This window comes from Anas platyrhynchos, chromosome Z, assembly GCF_047663525.1.
Source record: "Anas platyrhynchos isolate ZD024472 breed Pekin duck chromosome Z, IASCAAS_PekinDuck_T2T, whole genome shotgun sequence".
Classification (NCBI taxonomy): Eukaryota; Metazoa; Chordata; class Aves; order Anseriformes; family Anatidae; genus Anas; species Anas platyrhynchos.
Window position 1 is genome coordinate 10,266,615 of NC_092621.1, and position 21,313 is coordinate 10,287,927.

Genomic DNA, 21,313 nt, shown 5'->3' on the forward strand with positions numbered 1-21,313 from the left:
TCCACAAAAATAATTATCCCATGAGGCTTATTGACAAAAATAGACTTGTAGCTGTGATTTTAGAAACACTTAGGAACAGCAAAGAAAAATCATAAGACAGAAACGGCATTAAAATAAGTGAGAGAGATGTAAAGTGAGATGTAAAGTGGGAGATGTCACTCCTACTTCAGTTTCTGGATCATGAAGTTCCCCTTTCCTACATGTCCATTTAGGATACTTGAAGCTCGATGCTGGGACACGCTAAAGTAGCTCACAGCAATGTCGATTTTGGCAGTATTAAAATGGACGGTGGTCTGATGTAAACTGAGAATAGGTACAGCAGAACATCAAAGTATTAAAATTTGTACACTGCTTTTTAGCTACTTAGTAGATGTCTTGTTCTGGGTTTGAAACTGGTAGGTCTGAGTTAGTAACTCATCTTAAAAGGAAGTTTGTTTGTTCTTAGATGCTGATTCAGACTTCATGTGTGTTTGCGCTTGACTGCTTTTGGTTTTATTAGCAAAGAGGTAGTAGCAACTAGGAAAAAATGCTGTTCTGTGTTTTTCCTTCAGATTTAATAGGAAAAGTGAAACATCTGAACAAACCCTGTCTTGTCAAAATGTGAGCATAACACAATTTGTCTAGATCAGCTGGTTTAACCAATACAGATCAGTTTTGGCACACTCAGCATAATTCATTTTTTTTCTGTCTGCCCCTGAGTCATCTGTAAGTGTTTTTTTTTTTTTTTGTGGACTCATAGATATAAAATCAGATAGGAACAAGGAAAGTAGTTAGGTCAGAAGGGAAGAGATATAGTATGATCAGCCCAACAGCTTCTGGCTTTTATCTCTTACAAGTTTTATTTTTAGCTGTGCACAGTCCATGTGATGGGCCCTGTTCCTTTGGAGTGTCTCTTCCTTTCATCTGCATTTCAGGAAGCAGTCACTCAAAGTGGCAATGTTCTTCAGGATTTTGTACTCTCTGCTTTGTCCCTGACTTACTGCAAGTGCTTAGCTATCTATTTTTATTAATTTGTTAAAAAAAAAAAAAAAAAAAAGAAAAGTGGCTGAAACTTTGATGGAAGATGAAAGGCATCGTGAACTCTTGGGTCTTTAACCCACTGATGTCTTCCCACCTGGGCTTTTGGTTTTGGTCCCTCTGGGATGCACTGTACAGACTGAAAACCTTAAAATGTTGTGCTTATGATACGAAATTGTATACTGAAGAAGAAAACTTTTTGTCTCTTATTCCCCAGATAAATTCAATACGTATGTGACCCTGAAAGTGCAAAACGTGAAGAGCACGACGGTAGCAGTGCGAGGGGACCAACCATGCTGGGAACAGGACTTCATGTTGTAAGTATGGTGCTGTGCGGAGGTGAGGTGCTTGTGGGATGGCAGCACTGCCATCTACATGAAGCTGCTGAGAGATAAGTCATCAGGCAAGCCTGTAGTAATGAGGCATCCCCGAGATCAAGCAGGGAGTAGAATTTAGCAGGTCAGGCTCAGGATTTTGTCTAGTGGTGGCTGGGGTAGTCCTGCACTTGCCAGTCAGGTCCTTAGTGACAAGGCTGAGGTGGAGCTGGGAAGGCAGAGGATTGATGGAGTCCATGGGCAGGCATGGGTGCAGCTGTGGTCAGCTGGAAGCGAGCACATCTGCAACACAACTTAGGTGAGGACTGATGGACTATCGCTGGGCTTAACTGGAGATCCTGGGCCATGGGACAAAGGTGTGGTGGGAGGCTCCTGATGAGGCTGGTCAGGGTAATTAAGACCTGTTAGTGCACTCAGGGCTTCAGTGCTGTGATCCTGGTTACCTGTATGCAGGGGCTATTCTTGATCAGACTTCAGACCTTTAAAGGCTTGTGTGTTGATGTTTTCTGCTGTTGGCCTGCTGCCCATGGATGTGTTTTCCAGCTCCCCTGCTGAAGCTGAGGGGCCATCAGTCCCTGCCACGAGCAGCAGAACCAGTTCCAGCTCTCTCAGGGCTTCTGGTGCAGTTGGCACCTCTGATTTGCTCTGGTTCTCATAGTCCTGACACACAGCCAGAGATTTCCCATTATCTTTTAGAATGGTGTCTTTTTTTTTGACTCGAGTGAATGAATGGCTCATTGACAGTGCATCTGGTTTTGCTTCTGTAGCTTTGTAAGATCAAGTGAACCGAGATTACTAAATCCTTGACTCCCAAGTTCTTTTATCTGAACTTGACCTGGATGCTGCTGTTAGGTGGGGGAATTATGGTGTTTGTGTTGTGAAATGCAAAGCTGGTGCTGCTGTTTTTGAGTGGAACTAAGGTGTTCATATAGTGTCCGTAGCGAGAGATGCACATGGGGCCTAGTGAGCACATTACCCAATCCAGCAGCAGTTGGTTCACCTCTGCCAGAAGTGGGAAACTTTTGCCTCTGAGCAAGCTTTTTCACCTGGGTCAGTACAGTGTTAACATCAGAGCAGTGCTCTCAGCTCTCTTGTTTTATGTCTGTTGTTTGTTTTTGGAACAGCACCTGAGGTGTGTGCTTCAGGAAGGAGACTTTGGAGCCTGTCCTTCAGTGTCTGGTCAAACACATGCTCCCAAATTCCATCTTCTCAGCTTTTCAGCTCCTTTTTGCACAGAGGCAGTGGCTGCCACTACCATACATCTAGGACCAGGAAAAGGTTGGGGCAGGGAATTGTACCTGTCTGCCAAGTCGTATGCCAGTACCGGAGTTACTAACTCATTCTTCTGTGATTTGTTCTTGACCCATGGTCAGAAACTATGTTTAAACATGGCCAGGCACCGGGGAAGCTACTCACCAGTGATTTAGGCATGGCACTTGTTTGTGTTGGGTGACTGCTCTAGGCTGCTCCTCCTCCTTCCCCTGACAGCTCTTGGAACTGCTTTCTGATTGCAGCTAGGAGTTCAGCTAGCACACTGTAAGGTCACTGCTACTCAGTAATTAGTTGCTAGGGAATAGGAAAGCAGAATATTAGCTGAACCACCTCAACATTATCTCCTCTGCTTTAGCCAGGCAACAGTGCAGTTGGGATGCTTCTTTATAACAAGACCTTTTTTTTTTTTTTTCCAAACATGGGAGTTTTTCTCTGAAAGAAGGGTGCTTTTACTGTCTCTGTTTACCATTTTTATAAGGTGCAGTAGAATACAGTGTAACCTAGGAAAGACTTTCTAAACCCTGTATGTAGTTTTTGCTTCCTCTTTATGAGAAATGCTCTTTGTGAGAAGTAGCAGTGCAGAGTTTGGGACTCTGAAAGTGTTGGAGATTTGCTTTTTACCAGATCAGCAAAGCACTTCAGTGTCATCTCTGGGATATCTTCTAATTTTGAAGCAGCTTTAAACGGGCTGAATATTTGCAACAAGCACCTCTGAAGTGCAACTGCAAACTGTAATGTTAGAACATGATGATTTAATGAGTGTTAAAGTTGTTAGAAACGTCTTTCATTTAAATTCTGTGTGTGCATGTGAGAAGGGAGGGACACCAAGTTAAAATCTTTTGTTCTTTGAAGCTATTCTGCGTCTAACCAGAAGGTGGAGAAATGGAGACAGTCAAAAGCAAACAAAGCCATTTCACTGAAAGTCCTTTTATTTTCTAAAATTTGGTGACCTGTCCTGTGGAATTCTGTACAGGAACCTGTCAGGTGTCTTCAGGTCTTACTATGTCAGTGTATATTGAATCAAAGAATGTAGCTTTACAGTATGTCTTTCCTTCTATTCCATTTGTGGCCTCATACTTGTCCAGCCAACAGAAAATCGGACATTTTTGTTGTTTCAGGTTTGTTCAATCAGATAAAAGTCAGGCTCCCAGGAGGCAAGCAGTGGGAAGGCAGAGCAGCGACAGCGCAAGTAGACAGTTCTTAGCTCAGCTGTATTGAGTAGCAACATCCGAACCATAGTCACAGAATCATTTAGGTTGGAAAAACCCTTCAAGATCATCAAGTCCAACCATCAGGCTGACCTATTGAGTCCCACCACTAAACCATGTCCCTTAATGCCATGTCCACATGGCCTTATAGACAAAACATTCTCTTATAAAGTTGTAAGGAATATCTGGGACAAAGCTCAAATATATACTGGGATTTGCAGTGGTTCCTTTTTGGCCAAGATGGCAGTCTACAGAAATCAGTGATTAGCTAATTCCTTCCTTAAACTTAGTGTGGTTGTATTTGACTGGCCAGAAGGACAGCAGCACTCTGTGCCCAAGATACCTGCTTTTGGGGATTAGAAGTTGCACAAGGGGAAGTCCTGAGCTCAAAGAAGTAGGAGCTACAGCCTTTGCTTGTAGATGGGACAATGTTGTACCAACGGACAGATCAGGATGCTTCTGTTCTTCATTGCTTTTACCAACATTCAGGCTGTGCACCTGTTTATGCTGTTCTTATGCTGAATTTGTGATATATCCTTTGCTCACTGAGAGGGAAGACAATTATTATGTCAAAGAATTTAGCAGTCAGGAGTCACGTGCCTTTATTGCCACATGCTGCCAGAGATTTGCGTGGCTTGCAGGGCCATGCAGAGGAACAAGCCAGCACTGGAGGAGAAGCAGGGCAACGTGGTCCTGTGCAATGGGTAGTGCTGCTACTGCAGCACAGCTGTGTTTGGGACTGTTACTCCTGGTATATGGCAGCTCTGGGATATATATTAGCATGTTTGGACCTGACAGAATGTGCTTTTGTTGCTGAGGGTAAGGATAAACTTGCTTTGTTAGAAGTGGGGTAGCTGATGGCAAAGAATTGCTCACCTCTATATTTCATCCCAAGATACATTTCCTCCGCCTGCGCACATAGCTGTTGAGATAAGTTTCCAACTGGCAGTCCATGCATGGGGTAGTTAGCAGTTTTTGTTTTGTAGTCTTTGTGTAGTTAGTGTTAAATTATGAGAAAATGATCATAAGGAATTCCCTATGAGCATGAGCTGCCTTGACCACGTACCTCCAGAAGCTGTCTGCAGCTTGACATAGCTGCATGGAAAGATTCACTGGGATAATCATGTTGGTAATGCAGAACGTAAAGCAGAATGGTTTTGTGTTCTTTTTCCTCACCTGTGCTTTCTTTTCTTTTCTTGCAGTGAGATCAGTCGGCTGGACCTGGGCCTAATTGTTGAAGTATGGAACAAAGGACTTATCTGGGACACCCTGGTTGGGACCGTGTGGATTGCTTTGAAAGCCATTCGTCAATCTGATGAGGTTAAGCTGACACAGAAACTTTATTTTGACAACTCCGATGTTGATAGTGTTACAAATCTAGTCTGGTGCAGCTCAGGACTGTGCTGCTCAGCAGAACTTCGACTTGCCAAGTCAAGAAGGTTGTGTGAGGGAAGAGGGATGTGTTAGCATCACTTCGTGTGTGGGGTTTGGTGTTTTTTTTTTTTGGTTTTGTTTTGTTTTGTTTTTTGTTTTTTTTTTTTTTTGGACAAGGTTGCCAACAGTGAGACCAAAACTGAATTTATGTAGTTGTCTCTGGTCTTATATGGTAAATCAGAAAATAGGGCTTAATCTGGAATGTGTATATTTGACTTGTTTGAGATTTTGAGGACCCTTTAGTCTGATGCTCAAATTTCTGTAAATCCCTGCTGAAGAGGGTGTTATAATTATTATGATAATAGACAAGGTAACTCTCAAGGCAGGCACAGAGCATGTCTTCATATTAAAAAAAATTAAATCTGGGTACAGTGTTAAGATGTTGTCTAGTGGTGCTGATATGTACTGAAAAAACAGTAGGAAATTGGATGCTTCTCATTTTTATAAAGGCATTTAGGACTTGGAAGCCAAAACTGCCAGCACATGCTGGATGGATGTCATTAGGTGTAAAAAGCAGGTACTAGGTCTTGATAATACTGTGCAGAGGCTCTTCCTGGAGTTTATCATAACAAATGTGTGACAGATTGCTCCAAAAGGATGTGTTAGACTTGAAACTTCATCTGTGGCTTGCGATTCACAGGAAGGTCCTGGGGAGTGGTCTACGCTAGAGGCAGAAGTTGTAATGAAACATGATGAAATCTGCGGAACCAAAAACCCGACTCCTCACAGAATTTTGCTGGACACGAGATTTGAATTACCTTTTGGTGAGTGCATTTCAGTAACTTACCTAGGGCACTGACAGTGGAGATAAAATGTTTAGGAGCAACCTGAGTCATAAAATGAAGTTGTGCTTATTTGCAGTTCTGTCAAAACAGTTCAGTACAGATCAAATTGCTGCTGTTCATTTCTTGTTTGGCTACTTTCTAACTTACAAGATAAGAATCAATAAGGAAGATTTGAAGGTCTCAGAGTGCTGGAATGTTTAGACTAGCAGCAGTTTAAGAAACCACTAGTAATATTTCAGGATTGTGCAGTCAGACATTTTGTTCCTGAGTAGGGAACATTTGCTTCTTTGAATCTAGACACATTTGGCTCTGGAAGAGGTCAAGTTTGTTGTTAGAGCTGTTTAGAATGAGCTTTATGTGGTAGCTGCACTTAAACCCAGCTAAAAGCAGGCAGTTCAGTTAGTGGAACATTAATGTTTAGAGCCCCTGAACATTATCATTAACAGGGTATGTAAATAACTTGGTGTCATACGAATAACTGCCTTTTGGGAAGTTACTTGTGGCTGCAAAGTACAGAATGTGGAAAAACAGCTAATCGGAGCAAACCCATCTTAAGTAAAGGTGTGTGGTTTATTTTATTTTATTTTATTTTTTTCTGAATTAGGAGGTGGGAGAACCAAAAGGAAGGCCTTAGCCTAGAGTGCATCCAAGGCAAAGAAAGGCTCTTTCCAGCTCTTACCAGACCGTTAGAACAGAGATGATGTTTAGGGGGCTTACGTGTTTTGTTTTGTTTTTTCCCTTTCCTTTCCTGTCAAAAATGCCTGTCATTGCTGGCCTCATCTTTTTTTTTTTTTTTTTTTTTTTAACTAAGCCCTTGGCAGAGTTGAACAATTTGATTTGCTCTAAGGACTGGTGGAACATTTGTACACCCCTTGGCATTTGGCCAGCAACTGCCAGGATCAGCCATCTGTTGTGGAAAGAAGTTAGGTCATCTACTAGTCTCATAAACCTCCCTTCCTGGTGCAAGGGAGGATGTGGGCTTTGGTCCTGTGGCACTAAAATCGATATGAATTGCATCTTGTGCTCCGAGAGCTGTGCTGAGTTTACTGTTTCAAGTGCACAACTGACTGGATGGTGCAATTAGGGTGAGCGTAGTGTTCTGTGGAGGCAGCAGGCACTGCTCTTTACAGCCCGGTGTCTAAAGGGGAAAAGGTGTCTGACCTCTTAAGCTGTCTGATGCTGGTGTGGAGCCATCCCTATTCCTCATAAAAACTCTCCTGGTGATTCAGTGCTGTCATACTGTCAGCAGGAAGTTCATTGACTAGGGGGATTGGACCTTCTTTTGGAACAATCTTTTAATGCATTAACTTGGAGGACAAATGCAGGCTTGTACAGATAAGTTTTTGGTACTGGGCTGAACAAGCATAAAATTACATATAAGGAAAAATTCTTTAGGGAAGAGCCCTGGTATGTTGTCAGCATGTTCTCTTTGACAGCACACTTTTTGTTACCAACTTTTCAAGATGCAGTGAATCTTGATATCCTCCAACAGAAAAGTTTATTTTCTACCGAGGTCAGCTCTAAAATGGTACCTGAGGATGTTGCCATGGATCCCCATGGCTTAGTGCGTTCCAGTGATCCCTACCGGATCTTGCGGTCTGGAGTTGTGCTGTGGTTTTCTTTGGTGGTTTGTTTGGATTTTGTTGTTTTTTTTTGTTTAAATCTTTTTGTTTTTAAAGAGGCAAAAATTAACTTTTTTTTTTCCTAAAAATATCAGCATTACGGAGCTTTTTTCTCCCATTTACTCCAGCAGGAGGTAAGCTCTATTCTGAGTGTGGCCAGGTGACACTGAACGAGGCACCGTCTGTCACTCTGCCACTTTTAGCTGCAGTGCTGGGTAGATCCTGGGTAGTTTTTCTACGCAGAGCTTACGGATATAGCTCAAAATGGTGCATTCAGCACAATTTCACAGTGTCCCCGGCTAACCCTGATTCATTGCTTATGCTGACGCCCACTGCTCTGTCCTACGCATTAAAATCCTGTGGATATTTGCATAACCCTACGCAGGTTGAAGAACTTCTGTCTCCATGAGATTTCCGTTTGTAAAGTTTAGAGAGACGTAGGCATTGTCACTATTACCCTTTACATGGTACAACAGTTGCTGCTGTCCCACCATGTCCGCATCTGGGATTTTTTTTGAGATGCTGTATATCAGAGACTAAGTGTTTTTGTTTGCTTGTTTTGTTTGTTTTTTTTTTTTTTTTCAATCAGTTGGGGATTTAATGACATATAAAATCCATTCTCTGAAAACAATAGGCAATGGTGATCTCTTACAAGTGCTGGAAAGAATGCACCTAAAAGGTGGGCATGTGTATGATTATGTGTAAAATTTCCATGGATTTCACTCATGCTCTTTGAATTCATTTTTAGCTTTTGGATTCTTATTTAAAAAGGGAAAGGGCAGAATGCAAAAGAAAGGAGCTGGAAAGATTTTACCATCTCCTGACTGCACATTCCCTTTCTCAGGAGGTGATGTGGTAGTGTCAGGAACTTTCTCAGAGCTGAGTGTTACTGTAGTTCAGTGACCTTCCTACTAGGAAGCTTCTCTGATTGTAATCATGGTTAATTGTGGGCCACAGGCTATGACTTTAACGCAAAATAATGGCAAGCTGCTTTCCAACTGCAGAGGTACATAGCTGCTGTAGCTAGTCCTCATAGTGGATTGCTTGGGGTTGGTTGTGATGCTCAAATTTAGGTCTCTTGGCTTCTCCAGCTGTATTTGCAAAAGAATTGGCTCATCAGGGAGGTAATGCCAGGCCTGCTTCCTCCTCAACCCTTATTTTATTCACCAGCCCACTTTGCTTTATCTAACTCTAATCTCTGTATCTATTATATACCTAAGAATAGGGTAGCACAGCTGAAAAATAACAGGAGTATGAGTTTAAATTTAAACTTTCACAATTTTCCTGTGTTATGACAAGTGGAACAATGGCCTTAACTTGTGCCATGGGAGGTTTAAAATTCTTCACTGAAAGGGTTGTGAGGCATTGGAACAGGCTGCCCAGGGCAGCAGAGTCACCATCCCTGGAGGTGGTTTTAAAAAAAACAAAACAAAACAAACCACAAATGTGTAGATGTGGGGACATGGTTTAATAGTGGACTTGGCAGTGCTAGGTTAAAGGCTGGATTAGATGATATTAGAGGTTTTTTCCAACCTAAATGATTCTATGATACTGTGAAAATTACTTGTTGTTTTTTATGTGAGGAGAGGAGCAACTGACCATTTTGATATGGGGTGAAATATTAATTCTTTGGGGCAAAGATTTAGCCTCCTGATAGGAAGAGAATACAGGAAGGGTAGCTAAAGGGCAAGGCTGGCAGCTGCTACCTTCTCATCGAAGTTCATTCTGATGGTACTTGTTAAATTATCTCTGTTTTAAAAGAACATGAAATTCTGATGTTTTCTTATCTTCAGATGGTGTCCAAAAGTGGATTTAATTTATTCTGCAATTCATGTTTTGGGATGTGTTATATTTTGTGATTTTTTTTTTCAAGTATAGGAAAAACAGCCTTTTGTACCTATGTGGTACAGAACCTGGATTTAACAAATGATGAATATTACATGTAATAGTGTTTTCTCCCTGCTAATCCACTCAACACAGGACTCTTGTTTTTGCTGTTTTGTTTTTATTTTTAAATGGTATTTTAAAATTTATAATGTTCTACAGAACCACAAAATCTAATTCTGAAAAGTAGGATTTCATTAAGAAAATTTACGAATGTTAAGCAAGAAGTAACAAGAATTTTGTGACTTTTCTCTTTCTGATATAAGACAAGTGATCATTTGTAATGCATCTATTATTTGTTCCTTTGCTTTCTATGCCAAATGCTGAAATAACAGGAACTTGACACGGCTACATTGAAAGATTTTTATTATGGAGTGTGAAAAGTTGTCAGCTCATGCAGTGTTTTGTAATGTCCAGGAAAGGATGGGAGCATCAGTTAGCTGTTTGAAGGCTTCTGCTGCTCTTCCCTGGAATAACGCCTTTGCCTTTATTAGAACTCTGTTTTCAGTCTGTCCTTCAGGATGAGGGCAGAAGCTGGCTGAACAGCCGGAGGTACTGAGCGTGTGGGATATTCCTCCTGGGAAGACAGCATCTGCCCATATCATCTCGTCCAGCAGTGCTTCCCTTCTCACGGTGACTGCGTGTCTGCTGCCATTGCCTGTGGGGTAGAGAAAGAAGAACTGTGAGGTGGTTTAGGCTCTTTTTTCCTGCCCTGTGAGACTTGGAGACGTGCAGGGAGGTAGCTCAGCTCACAGTTCTGCATTGCTCCTGGTAGATTTGCTGAGGAGCCTCCCTGTAGCTGGGGGGCGAGCAGGGGGGACTCTTCATGCCCTGCATGTTAATACTGTGTTGTTTTTATCAGCTGGAAACTGCTGCTTTAAGCCCACATGGAGAACTAAATGGATCGTTGATCTGCCGTGAAAGTTCTTAAGTCAGCAGCTCTGTCACTGTAGACGTAATGTTTTAATAAGTGTGTTTGCGGTGACACTTGGGAACATTGTGTATCACATTTTGTGTCCCGGGTGAAGTCCTCCTGGCTGTTATAGATGCAGGAGAACCTGAGCAACGTGTGCGCACACGTGCAGCTTGTGCTGCTTTCCAGGTCTGGTAAAATGCAGCAGTAACAAAGCAGTGTTCTTTCCTTTGGCTGTGCTTTTGTACTTTTTCCATCACTTCTGGCTACTCTGTTTCATTTAGGTTAGATGATGCACAGAAATACGGTATCCCAGGCTACTCAATCTATATATTTAAAGTGTTTCAATGCATTTAGTTGGAACTTGAAAAGTTTGCAAGGGATTGTAAGGGGGGGGGGGGGCGGAAAAGAAAAAATACAAAACCCCAGAAAGGTAAAGTCCTTGGTGTAAAACATAATTGCATACAGTGATGGTAGTACAAACAAGCCAGTCTTCCTATTTCCTGGATTAGATTGCTCTTCCTGCTTCCACCTGGTATGTTTTCTTCTGGTACTCTGGAGGTGGGTGACAACTAAAAGCAGAAAGGAGTGCAAGAGTGTGCTGATGGTGCTAGTGGTAGTACCTGATGCAGACAACCAAGAGATTTATTTTTTTTCCCCCCTTTTTCATGTGAACATATTTTTAAGTGTTTACCAGCCTTGGGGTTGGGAAGCAATCATCTCCTAAAAAAGTCTGGTGAGAGTTGTAGTCTGGTGATATAAAATGACCTTTATTTTGGTCGTCCAGAAATTAAACTTTGTTAATGCCCAGTTCTGTAATGGAACAACAGTATAACTTGTTAGAACTTCCACATAACTCATTGCAGGTTCCAGATGCAGCTCTTGCCTTATGTTTGGTAGTGTTATTATGGTGTTAGCTTGTGGTGTATAGGGGAAAGAGCAGACCTGTAGCCCTGTCTGCAGTGAGCATCTGTGTGTGATGGGCTGCGGTGCTGGACTGTCAGCTAAATGTCCCCTGCCAGCCCTATGTTCTGAAATGTGTGATCTTGAAGAAACAGGATGACTGAAAGTCACCTTCTGTAAGAATGCACCAACGTGTGTGCATTTGAAATACCAACGCACTTCAGGGTTCACATTAACCCCTACAGTACAAAGCATTTTTGTGCTCTTTTAAAAATAACAAACTGTCTTCTTCATGGGAGGAAACAGTTGTTAGCTAAGACAGGTTGGAGCAGCTTTCTCAACTGATCAAATCTGATTCTTCTCAGAAATGAGATAGACATATCAAGGTAAGGAGGCAGCTTTTCTGTTTTTTTTTTTTTTTTTTTTTTTTAGGAACTTTGCTGGTGTGGAGAAGACAGTCTCCTCAGATGCAGTGAGTGTGTGTTGCCACAGACTTTTTGAGATGCTGCTTATCAAGTGTGAAATTGTGCTGTTTAGAGGCAATTTTACCCTGTTCCCCTATTTAGAAGCTCAGTGGCTATGTGTGAGTTGCACAGGATAGAGTACTTAAAATGCATTTGGCTCCTGAACTAGAGCAGTTTGGGTCTGTGCCAGGCTGTTTCTAGTAAGATAATTGGAGTGAAAATGCTTTTAGTATTCACATCACTCCCAGCATGGGAGCATGCTGATCTGCATCTAGCCATCAGGTGGAGTAGATATTCTTTGTTGCTTTATTGTCTTGGGAACTGTACAGAAAGAGAAATGCTCAGGTCTACAAAGGCATTTTAGTGAGAGCTTGTGAAGACTCCCATTCCTCCAGAAAGGCGAGGAACTAGGGCTGGGAAGAGAGGAATCCAGGTGAAGACTTGTATGAAATGGGTCTGGGGGGAGATGCATTTATTTTACTTATAGCACTTACAGCACAGGTGGCAGGTCCCTGAGTGCTCATTTCCTTTTCATCTCCACTCTGAGCCTTAATACCTGAGCGATGCTGTAGGACTTACTGATGCTTATGGACCCCATAAATCCAGGGGTTGATGTGGCCTCACTTCCTTGTTGACCTCAGATATGCTTTGTCAGCACCATGGTGAAGGACTGGTGAATGGATTCTCACTTCAACCTGGCCATGATCTCTGGACCTGCCCAGTTCACATTGCTTGGGAGCTGTAGGACAGGGCCCTGGCTGGCAAGTCCCTGCCCTGCTGGCCTGTGGGATCCCACTCACCTCCTCTCCCTTAGGGAACATCCAGCCCTTGGTGCTCCCTGAATCCAGCAGCCCAGACACAGGGAATTTGGCTTGCAGCAGATGATGGCAGTAGGAGCAAGGACAATAAAGCTTGCAGCCTTTATGTTGGTGTCACAGTAAGAGGCCTCAGGACGCTAGGGTACAGGTCTTCCCATCCCCTCTTTGTTCTTGTTCAGCAGTTCTGTTTCTCTGCCATATGAACTTGCTCCTCCTGTTTACTGAGCACATTGTCAGTGGAGTCCTTAGCTGGCATCAGATGGCCTCTGTTTGAACTAGTTCAGCTTCTTATCTTGTAAGCAAAAGTTAATGTAGCAGAGGAACTTGGGTTTGTAATCAAAGCTGGGTAGTGACGTAGGAGCTGGCTAGTGGACATAGCCATGTAAGCGTCACCGTCTGTGAGCTCTGCATTAGGGATCTCCATTCTCTGCATTCCAAAGAACCAGCTTCAACAAAACAGGTGATTAAGGCCAGACACAATTGGATGGGGAAAATAAAAATAGTAACAAACTGATTTCTCAAAAAAAAAAATCTATAATTCTGTCTCAATGAGTGTTTATTCTTCTGAGCAGGTAATTTGACTGAAATTTATTGTTTCGTGTTTAAACTTTGCTGTGTAGTAGCTGTATGGCTATTAGTATGGATGACAAGAGCGTCCCTAAGATCTAAAAGACATCCTTAAAGTAGCCATTATCTAGACTTGATTGCTGACTATTGTAAGAAGCTGTTTTGCTAGAACAGCAAACCTGTACTAAGAATGTTAGCTCTGTTTGTGAAACAGGCACCTTGGATACAAGATAGGAACAACAAATGCAAGAGGCACACGGTGCTCCTTGTTGCCTGGGCATGCAGCTAAACTGTGGGCTATCAGAAAGCGTTGAAGCCTACCCTGAGACCAAAGCAGTTTCTCCAATGTCGATGTTAATCCATTGCTTCGTTCCTCCTACATCCCCTTGGTCTAGATTTCAGGTTTATGGATTTCTAGATTTTAGTTTAACTGTTTTGGCTGTAATCTTTGGTCCTAAGTTTGAGGTTTTTCTTCATCTTTTACAGATGTGATGGCTTTTGAGGACAAAATTCCATATATATATATATATATATATGTTTTTTTTTTAAATGTAATATTTGGATTGCTTCAAGTCCTTCTTGGAATTTCTTGTCTTCCTGAATCTCTTCAGGTCCAGGGCTCAGTGAAGTTAATTGATGTCCTCTTTCTAAATGTATTCTGTTCAGATAACCTTTGAATATCATCCCTAATTTGCGTGGAGCTCAAGGGTTTTATACAACAGTGATCCACAGCTCTGATGATCAAAAGCATCTATGTTTTTCTACAACTCTCATAATTATGGGAAGACCCTCTCATGTTTCTCCTACTTCGTTTTGTAAGAGCATATAACAACAAAGCAGTGTAGTATAGATCAGAAAGAGCAATCGACTCTGTGTATTATGATTAAAATAAATTACTTTGATCTCCCTGCAAGAAAAGAGAAACAAATTTTCTCTTTTCTGCTTAATGCATGTTTTCTTGACTCAGGTACTGAGTTTCTAGTGCCCTAAAACTTTCTCAGGTGGGTCTGTTTTATCCTCCTTGTCTGGGTGAGACTCACTTCACAAAAAAAGTTGTTTCTTTTTTGGAAAAAAAAAAAAAAAGTGTAGGCATTTGTTTATAGTCCAAGGAAATACCTACTTCTGAAACTTCAAATTCTATGAAATCTGGAAATTCCTTGTTCTTGTTAAAAGAGTTTTGTGTTCCAGTACAGTGGCTGCTATTTTCTCCAGCTATTTTGGGGTCATCCTCTTTGTAAGAGGGTAATTTGTGTGGAGGAGAGCACATGTAACCCTTCGAGTCTAAGAAGCAATGAATACCTGGTCCTTTCTGAAATCATTGTTTTTGTTGCTTTTTTTTTTTTTTTTAATTTCCCATCCCAATGAAACGTTCATCTGCCAATAAAACCTTTTCTTGTTTCTCTCAGAACAAGAGTGGATGTAACTCTTGCCTGTGCATATTGTTGAGGCTGTATTCATGGGGTACAGTTTGTTGCAGGCAAGCAGATTTGTTTTGGAGCTTACAGGAGATTGGAAAACTAGCCTAAGTGGTACTGTGCTTCTCCTCTTCGTTTGTCAGTGTTTGGGATGGTGTGGTTTCTAGGGCTGGTGTTGTCTAGCTGGAGCTGTTCCTGCCTCTGCCACGACCACCCTATATGAGCTCTAAAGTTTTCTACATTTGTGCAGTTTTGGCCAGAATAAACACATTTTAGAAATTGAGCTCTCCTGGAGATATGGCCACCTGACCACTCAACATGCAGAGTGATGCTGAGTGTGGTTTAAGAAAGTTTTGTGTTTTTTTTTTTTTTTTCTTCCCTTTTTCCAGTAATTTTATACCCCTCTTTCCCCATCCCTAAATAATTTATCTAATTGCTCTGGGTGGGGAGCCTGACTGATGCTTTTCCTTCAGTGGGTTATTTCCCTTGGTGCAGTACCCCTCTTGCTCTGTTCCTTACTCACAGTTTGTACCTGACTTGCCTTGGGTTACGCTCTCCCCAGCAGTTCACCTGCATCTCCAGGGGTGCCTTCTGAGAGATGAAGTTTTGAGTGGCAGAATTCAGTGGTCCCTTCAAACTGCTAGGACACTGTATTACCTCAAAGTGTGAAATAAAAAGTAGTTCCCAAAACAAAGTTGGTAATGCCGGCTACTTTCTGTCAGTCTTTAACTTGGTAAACCTTCTGGAAGGTAAAAGGGTTGGTTGTCATGGTTCATTTCCCAAGGAAGTTGCATTGTGGTGTAGAAATAAGAGTGTGCTTCCATATGAATATGACTGCAGCATTGTTCATTTCCTCACCAGGTCTGGCTTACTACCTGCAAAGGAAAACAAGAGACTGTTTCCCTTTTTTCCCTTTTTTTTTTTTTTTTTTTTTTTTTTTTTTTTGCTACCTTTATGTCATACCAAGTTTACGTGTAAGATGTGCTATCCAAAAGGACTCCTTGTGCTTTGGAGGTTATAAAAACCTCCAGAAGAGGCTCTTGATCTTGCTGTGTGTTATTAAGTATCTAGCAAGTGCATTAATATGAAGTGGCTCTCCATACATCCAATACTTGAATTAAATATCATATGAACCAGTCTTACTCTTTGTGACCTTTGTGCATTGTGCTTTTGGTTAACTGGCTTTAAACAAGAAAGTAATGTAAGCCCTGAATTGTGTATTTAGAACATTTATTTTCCGAGTGCTAGTGTAGGCCAATCTTGTTGATTCAAAATAGTATGTTTTTTTTTTTTTTTTTTCTCCTGTGATGTTCTGTTGGAATACCCTCCCTGTTTTATTGCTGCTGGTGGTAAACGCAAACTTGCCTGGCTAATAAGATGGTGTGGCGTGTTCTTCTGTTACAGATATTCCAGAGGAAGAAGCCAGATACTGGACCAGAAAATTAGAACAAATAAATTCTCTGGGAGATGATGAGGTAAATATCTGAATTAAAAGATGAAGGTAGCCCTGTATCCCTTATATCTTACATTTATTCTTTATATTAGATCTCTGTGATTGCTAAGGTAACTACTAAATCTTAATTGTTTACGAGTTTTCTGTGGACTGCTTACAGAATATTTTTCTCAAGTGTACTGTTATTTTTAAGTAGAGAAACATTTTTCCCTGCGTTGGGGAAGTGCTCACATAGTGAGAACTGTTCAGTTGCTGCATATACACTCAAAAGAAAGTTAATATCATACTTAACTCACAAGTGAGTGAAACGTTTTTGATGGGCTATGATAGGTTCTCTTCATTTGTGAAATCAAATCAAAAAGGATTTTTTATTGCAGTTAGCTTTTTCTGGGTAGAAGACAAAACAAGATACTGAACCTTTCTTGGAACCACGACAGTGCTAGAGGGAAAACTTTTGTCTTAATCCAGTTGTTTGTGGCTCAGTTTATGAATCTTGCACTGTAATACCTGCTAGCTATGACTTTGGTTTCCTGGTTTTTCTTAGTATGTACTTGGCTAAGCCACTACAAAATGAAAAGTTGTGATTTTTATTAGAGAACCTGGAACATTTATACTAATAAAACCTTTATTTACACTTAGTACTATTGTACTGTCTGCAAAGTAGGACTTACATGATAATGTCTGTACCAGAAGTTTAGCATTTCTTACCTGTTGCGTTGATGCCAACACCAGTGAGCAGAAGTGTGGCACTTGCTTAAACTCTTAGTAAGTCTCATTCCTTAGCAAAATATCTTGCAAAATGTTCTGTCAGTGACTTGAGGAATTTTTTTTTCTGGGATTTTTCATCTCGTCTTCACTCTTTGAGTTGTTGGGTTTCCTAGACGGAAAAAAAACAAGGTGGGTTTTCTTTTTGACTGAGAACAGACCAGTATTTGGGTCGATAAAAACGTAATTGCTTGAAGGCAAACCCCTCCTGCCTTCATAGAAGTTTGAGAACCTCTTGGAGCTGATGAGAAACTAAATCTATGATTTTGTGTGTCAGTGATACTGCTGTGGTGCCTCCCTGCTCCTGTGGACTGTAAGCAGAAGCCTGTGCCAGGTACTTCAGTGAAGCATAGATGCCCTCTAGTGTTTCACTGAACCTGAATTTGCTGAACGATGTCATGAGCTTTGTGAGACTCTCCTCCTCTTGGAGTGCTGCCCATCTGCATGTGAAATGCATGCTTTCACCACATATTAGTAACAAAATCATGCCTCTGTATTTGTGACATAACGATCACAAATTTATTATGAATGTTTCCTTTCACCAGTGAGAACATGACAAATGTAAGAAAGCTTGTCCAGTGTCTGAAGGTGACCCAGAACAGGGATATCTTCCTTGTGTATTCCCCTAATTTGCAGCGACTTGTAGCTCTGGAACTTCCAGGGCCAGAGGCATTATGGTTGTGTTTAAAAACTTGATCGATTTTTCTTCTGTTGATGCCAGTTGCTATTTGAACTCACCTAGGTCAGTTAAACAGCAAGGAATTCAGCAACTTAATTGTGCATAGCCTGAAGAAATACCTTGTTTGCTCTGAGCAAATAAACCCATTGTTGTGAAACCAGCTGGGAGCAGGTTTTTTTTGGAGAAGCTGAATGACTGATCCTCATTCATTCACCCTGTGCCACTCAGCTCCACAAACCTCTCCTTCTGCATGGCTTTTGGGCTGCAGAGTCCCAGTCCTACAGTGGTATTTCATGCAGGAATGTGTCTATATTTTCTGTGCATTAAGTTTAGCTATCTTTGCTTGAGACAAAGAATCAACAGACTAAAGTTGCACAAAAATATCCGAGATGCAGGTTCATTTGTAGTTTGTATTTGGTGTTATAAAGTGCTTTCTAATTGCTACTCCTGCAAACGCTTTATGTTCACTTTGTGTTTTGGGCCTGCTGATAGCCATTGGGTTGCTGCCTTAGAAAGGACAAACTGCTGTCATTTTTGGATCCAAGTATGATCATTCAGAACCCCTGCTGTCCTGTGCCACTGAAATTGTTCATCATCAGACTTCCTTTCACCATTTTGTACAACAGTCAGTACTGCGAGATCCAGTAGTTCTTGTTTCACAATCCTGCCTTAAACTCATTGAGGTGGCAGTTTCCCGATGATAGGACTAACTGCCTTTCAGGATCACTTGTGCATTTTAAATAACACAGATTTGAAGACTGGCACAGCAAAAACCTGCAAGTTGCTGCCCACCGTGTAATGTACTGGTCATTAATCCCTACCAAATCCATGGAGAGGCTGTCTGGCAGTTCTGTTTTGCTCAGATTGCAGCACCAGGTCACTGAGGTTGCCACTTCCTTTGTCTTTAGACCCTTTATACTTAACAAAGACTGTTATTGTTTTACCCAATTGTCCTAATTTTCCTCTATCTCTGTATAATGCAGCACAGAGGAAAATAACAAAATACGACCACTGGCATTTCCTTAGGGAACACTTTGATGCTGTACCAAACAGCTTTGTAAAAAGTCAGAGTTGGTTAATTGAAATATGTTACTGTTTCTAATTTAGAATTAAATGTGACGTTAAAATTCTTCACTTTGGACATACAAACTCTTCGGTGATCCATTGTATGTGTTGGATAGGAAAACATTGTGTTACTGCCCTGCTGGGCACACTAATTATCCAGCCACTTCAGTCTCCTGGTGTAATGTTGCTGTGAGCCCACACTTTGTTTTTGAACTGTTGAAATCATACTAGAGTGTATAAAACATAATGGACTCGTGCGTGGTTTTGAGCTCCCCATAATAGTAACATTGTGGGAATCAAAGCTTTTAGATGTCTGATTTGAGCTCCCTGAACTCAGAATAGGCCCTGTGCTTGCAGTAGAGCAGACATTACCTTAAACAGATGTGCAGTTTTTACTGGTTTTGGCACGAAAAGGGAGAGAAGGCATCTGGGAGTATATTTGAATATGGATATTAAGGTAAATACTTAGCACTATGATAACACCACAGGTGTTTTCTCTGAAGTGTGGCATGTCATACTCCAAAATCTGTTTCATAAAGTTACCATTTGCTTCCTTAATGGGGTTTCTTTTTTTTTTTTTCTTCAGTATTCCTTTCAAGAGGAAGTCCAGAAGAAACCATTGCCCAGTGCTGCCTCCCAGTGTTGTAAGTTAGGCTTTATTTTTTTCCCTTGTTCTGTGTACTTGATTTCCTTCTCTGTTTAGTTATAAAATGATGGTACATCTGAACAATAATTTCTTGTTTGAAATGCTTTAATGTCTCCGTAGCAAATAAATTTTGTTGGCTATGAAAAGCTCTGCCCTGCAAACGTTGGTGTAAAGCTTCTGATGCTAGAAAGTGAAAATGGGTATTGAGTCACTAATGTGTTTGTACGTCCTCATGGGTTAGGAACACAACGTGTTCAAAGATTGTCAGACTCCTTCAATACCAATGCAAATAAGAAAATTGATTGCTGAATTTTCTTTATACAGCCGAGTCAGGTTGTGTTCTCTTTAAATATCATGTGTTGAAAATTATTTTTATGACTTTGAAGTCTTAAGAGGAGAAGAATGGAGTTGGAAGCCCTGCCAGTAGCCTGTTAAAATGCATCTGAGGTTTGTGTACTTGATATTACTTTTAAATGCTGTGATGATGAATGATAAATATTTTACTAATTTCTGCTTATCTCATCTTGCATTTTTTATGCTTCTGAAAACATGGATGGGAAAACAGCATAGTACAAACTGTATCTGATGGTCCACAAAATTAGATTCCTGAAGCACTGCTTTAACATATAGTAGATGAAAGCTCAGTGGTGTCTCTTATGAATGCCTTATCTACTTTTGATAGCAACATTAATAAAATTCAAGGTTCATAATTTAAACAAATCTTGTATCCTCTACTTAAAATCTTATAAGACTTGCATATTATACTTTGCAGGCTGTTTATCCATTAGGCTGGTGGTAGGATCTCTATGAATCTGTTAACATTAGGGAAATGTTAATTACTTTATTTTTTTTGCATGAGGAAAACTAATTTATCTGTGTGCTTTTATTATGTTACCTTTAAACTGTCTTGAAGAAAACATGAATGTTATTAATTGCCTAGGAAATCTGAAGGTGTTCTGTAGCTGGAAAATGTACAAGGCTATATGAAAGTATTCCAGCATTGATAACCTAGGTAACACCAAATTTTTTTAAGAGTGTAAATACAAAATAAAGCACTTCTTAGATAAATTCAGATGTGGAAGGGTACAATTGTTTTGTAAGGCCTACAAATAAGAAATATTGGAGAAAGTGTAATACTTGACAAAGTCATACTAGCATAGTATACAGAACTCTTAAGTGTTAGAAGGTCAATGAAAAACAGTCTGATATAAAGTGTCCACGTAATGAATGTATTATTTGCTGAAATGACTTTCCTGGCTGTGTGCCTTGGACTTTGTTTTTGTTTGAGAGAGGCTGGTTTGATTGACTGTTCTAAATATTGTGAAGCCTAGGTAAACTGGGAGGAATGCTTCCGTGTAGGGAAAATAGCTGCACCTATTCCCACAGCATGGTGCCTTTACATCCTCAAGCTCTCGAAGCTGGTGTCTTCCCTGGAGGATCAGCTCTCCTCTTGCAAGCAGACAAAATAGTGTAGAACTACAAATGACCTTTCTGTGTTGCATGTTAACAGCCTGTGTCTTGCTAAAAAGTGACCTTTTACAACAATTAATTGAAGACCCCTGATTAGAACAATGAATTTCACATAAGAATTAATTTAATCATTCATGGGATTAAAACGGTCATTAGAATTCTAGTGTTAAATATTTAATAGCAGTATGTGGCTAATGTATTAAAGAATTTTCCAGTAATTCAATAAAGCTTTTGGCACTGCATGTACTTCTGCTTATCTACTGCCTCTGTGAAGTCGGCATCTCTGAATATCTAATTGTTTACATGGCCAAATATGAAACAGTAATTTTGATGTAGAAGTACTTTGGGAAAATGAACTTTCCATTAATTATTCTTTGCATAAGAACTATAAGCTTGCCTGAATGTTGCATAGTCCTTTGGAACTCAAGATTTCAACCAAGAAGACGTATTGACTGTGCCTCTGTATTGAAAACTGACCCGACCTTTGCATATGACGCAGGCGTTCAACCCCCTTTTACATAGGAACAGAGTGGGTGTCCTTCCTGAACCTAAAACACGTTGAGAACAGAATGTTCTTTCTTAACATGTGGGTAAATAA

The 21,313-nt window shown here is 40.7% G+C and overlaps 1 protein-coding gene across 2 annotated transcripts in view; it reads left to right on the forward strand.

The window, feature by feature from the left end:
* Positions 1–21,313, forward strand: part of UNC13B (unc-13 homolog B) — a 212,014-nt gene that overhangs the window by 26,257 nt on the left and 164,444 nt on the right. For both annotated transcript variants that reach the window (XM_072030926.1, XM_038170586.2), the window contains exons 3-7: positions 1,235–1,334; positions 5,035–5,152; positions 5,907–6,030; positions 16,042–16,112; positions 19,186–19,243. In XM_072030926.1, the coding sequence (XP_071887027.1) occupies positions 1,235–1,334; positions 5,035–5,152; positions 5,907–6,030; positions 16,042–16,112; positions 19,186–19,243 (471 nt within the window). The remainder of the gene's footprint in view (positions 1–1,234; positions 1,335–5,034; positions 5,153–5,906; positions 6,031–16,041; positions 16,113–19,185; positions 19,244–21,313) is intronic.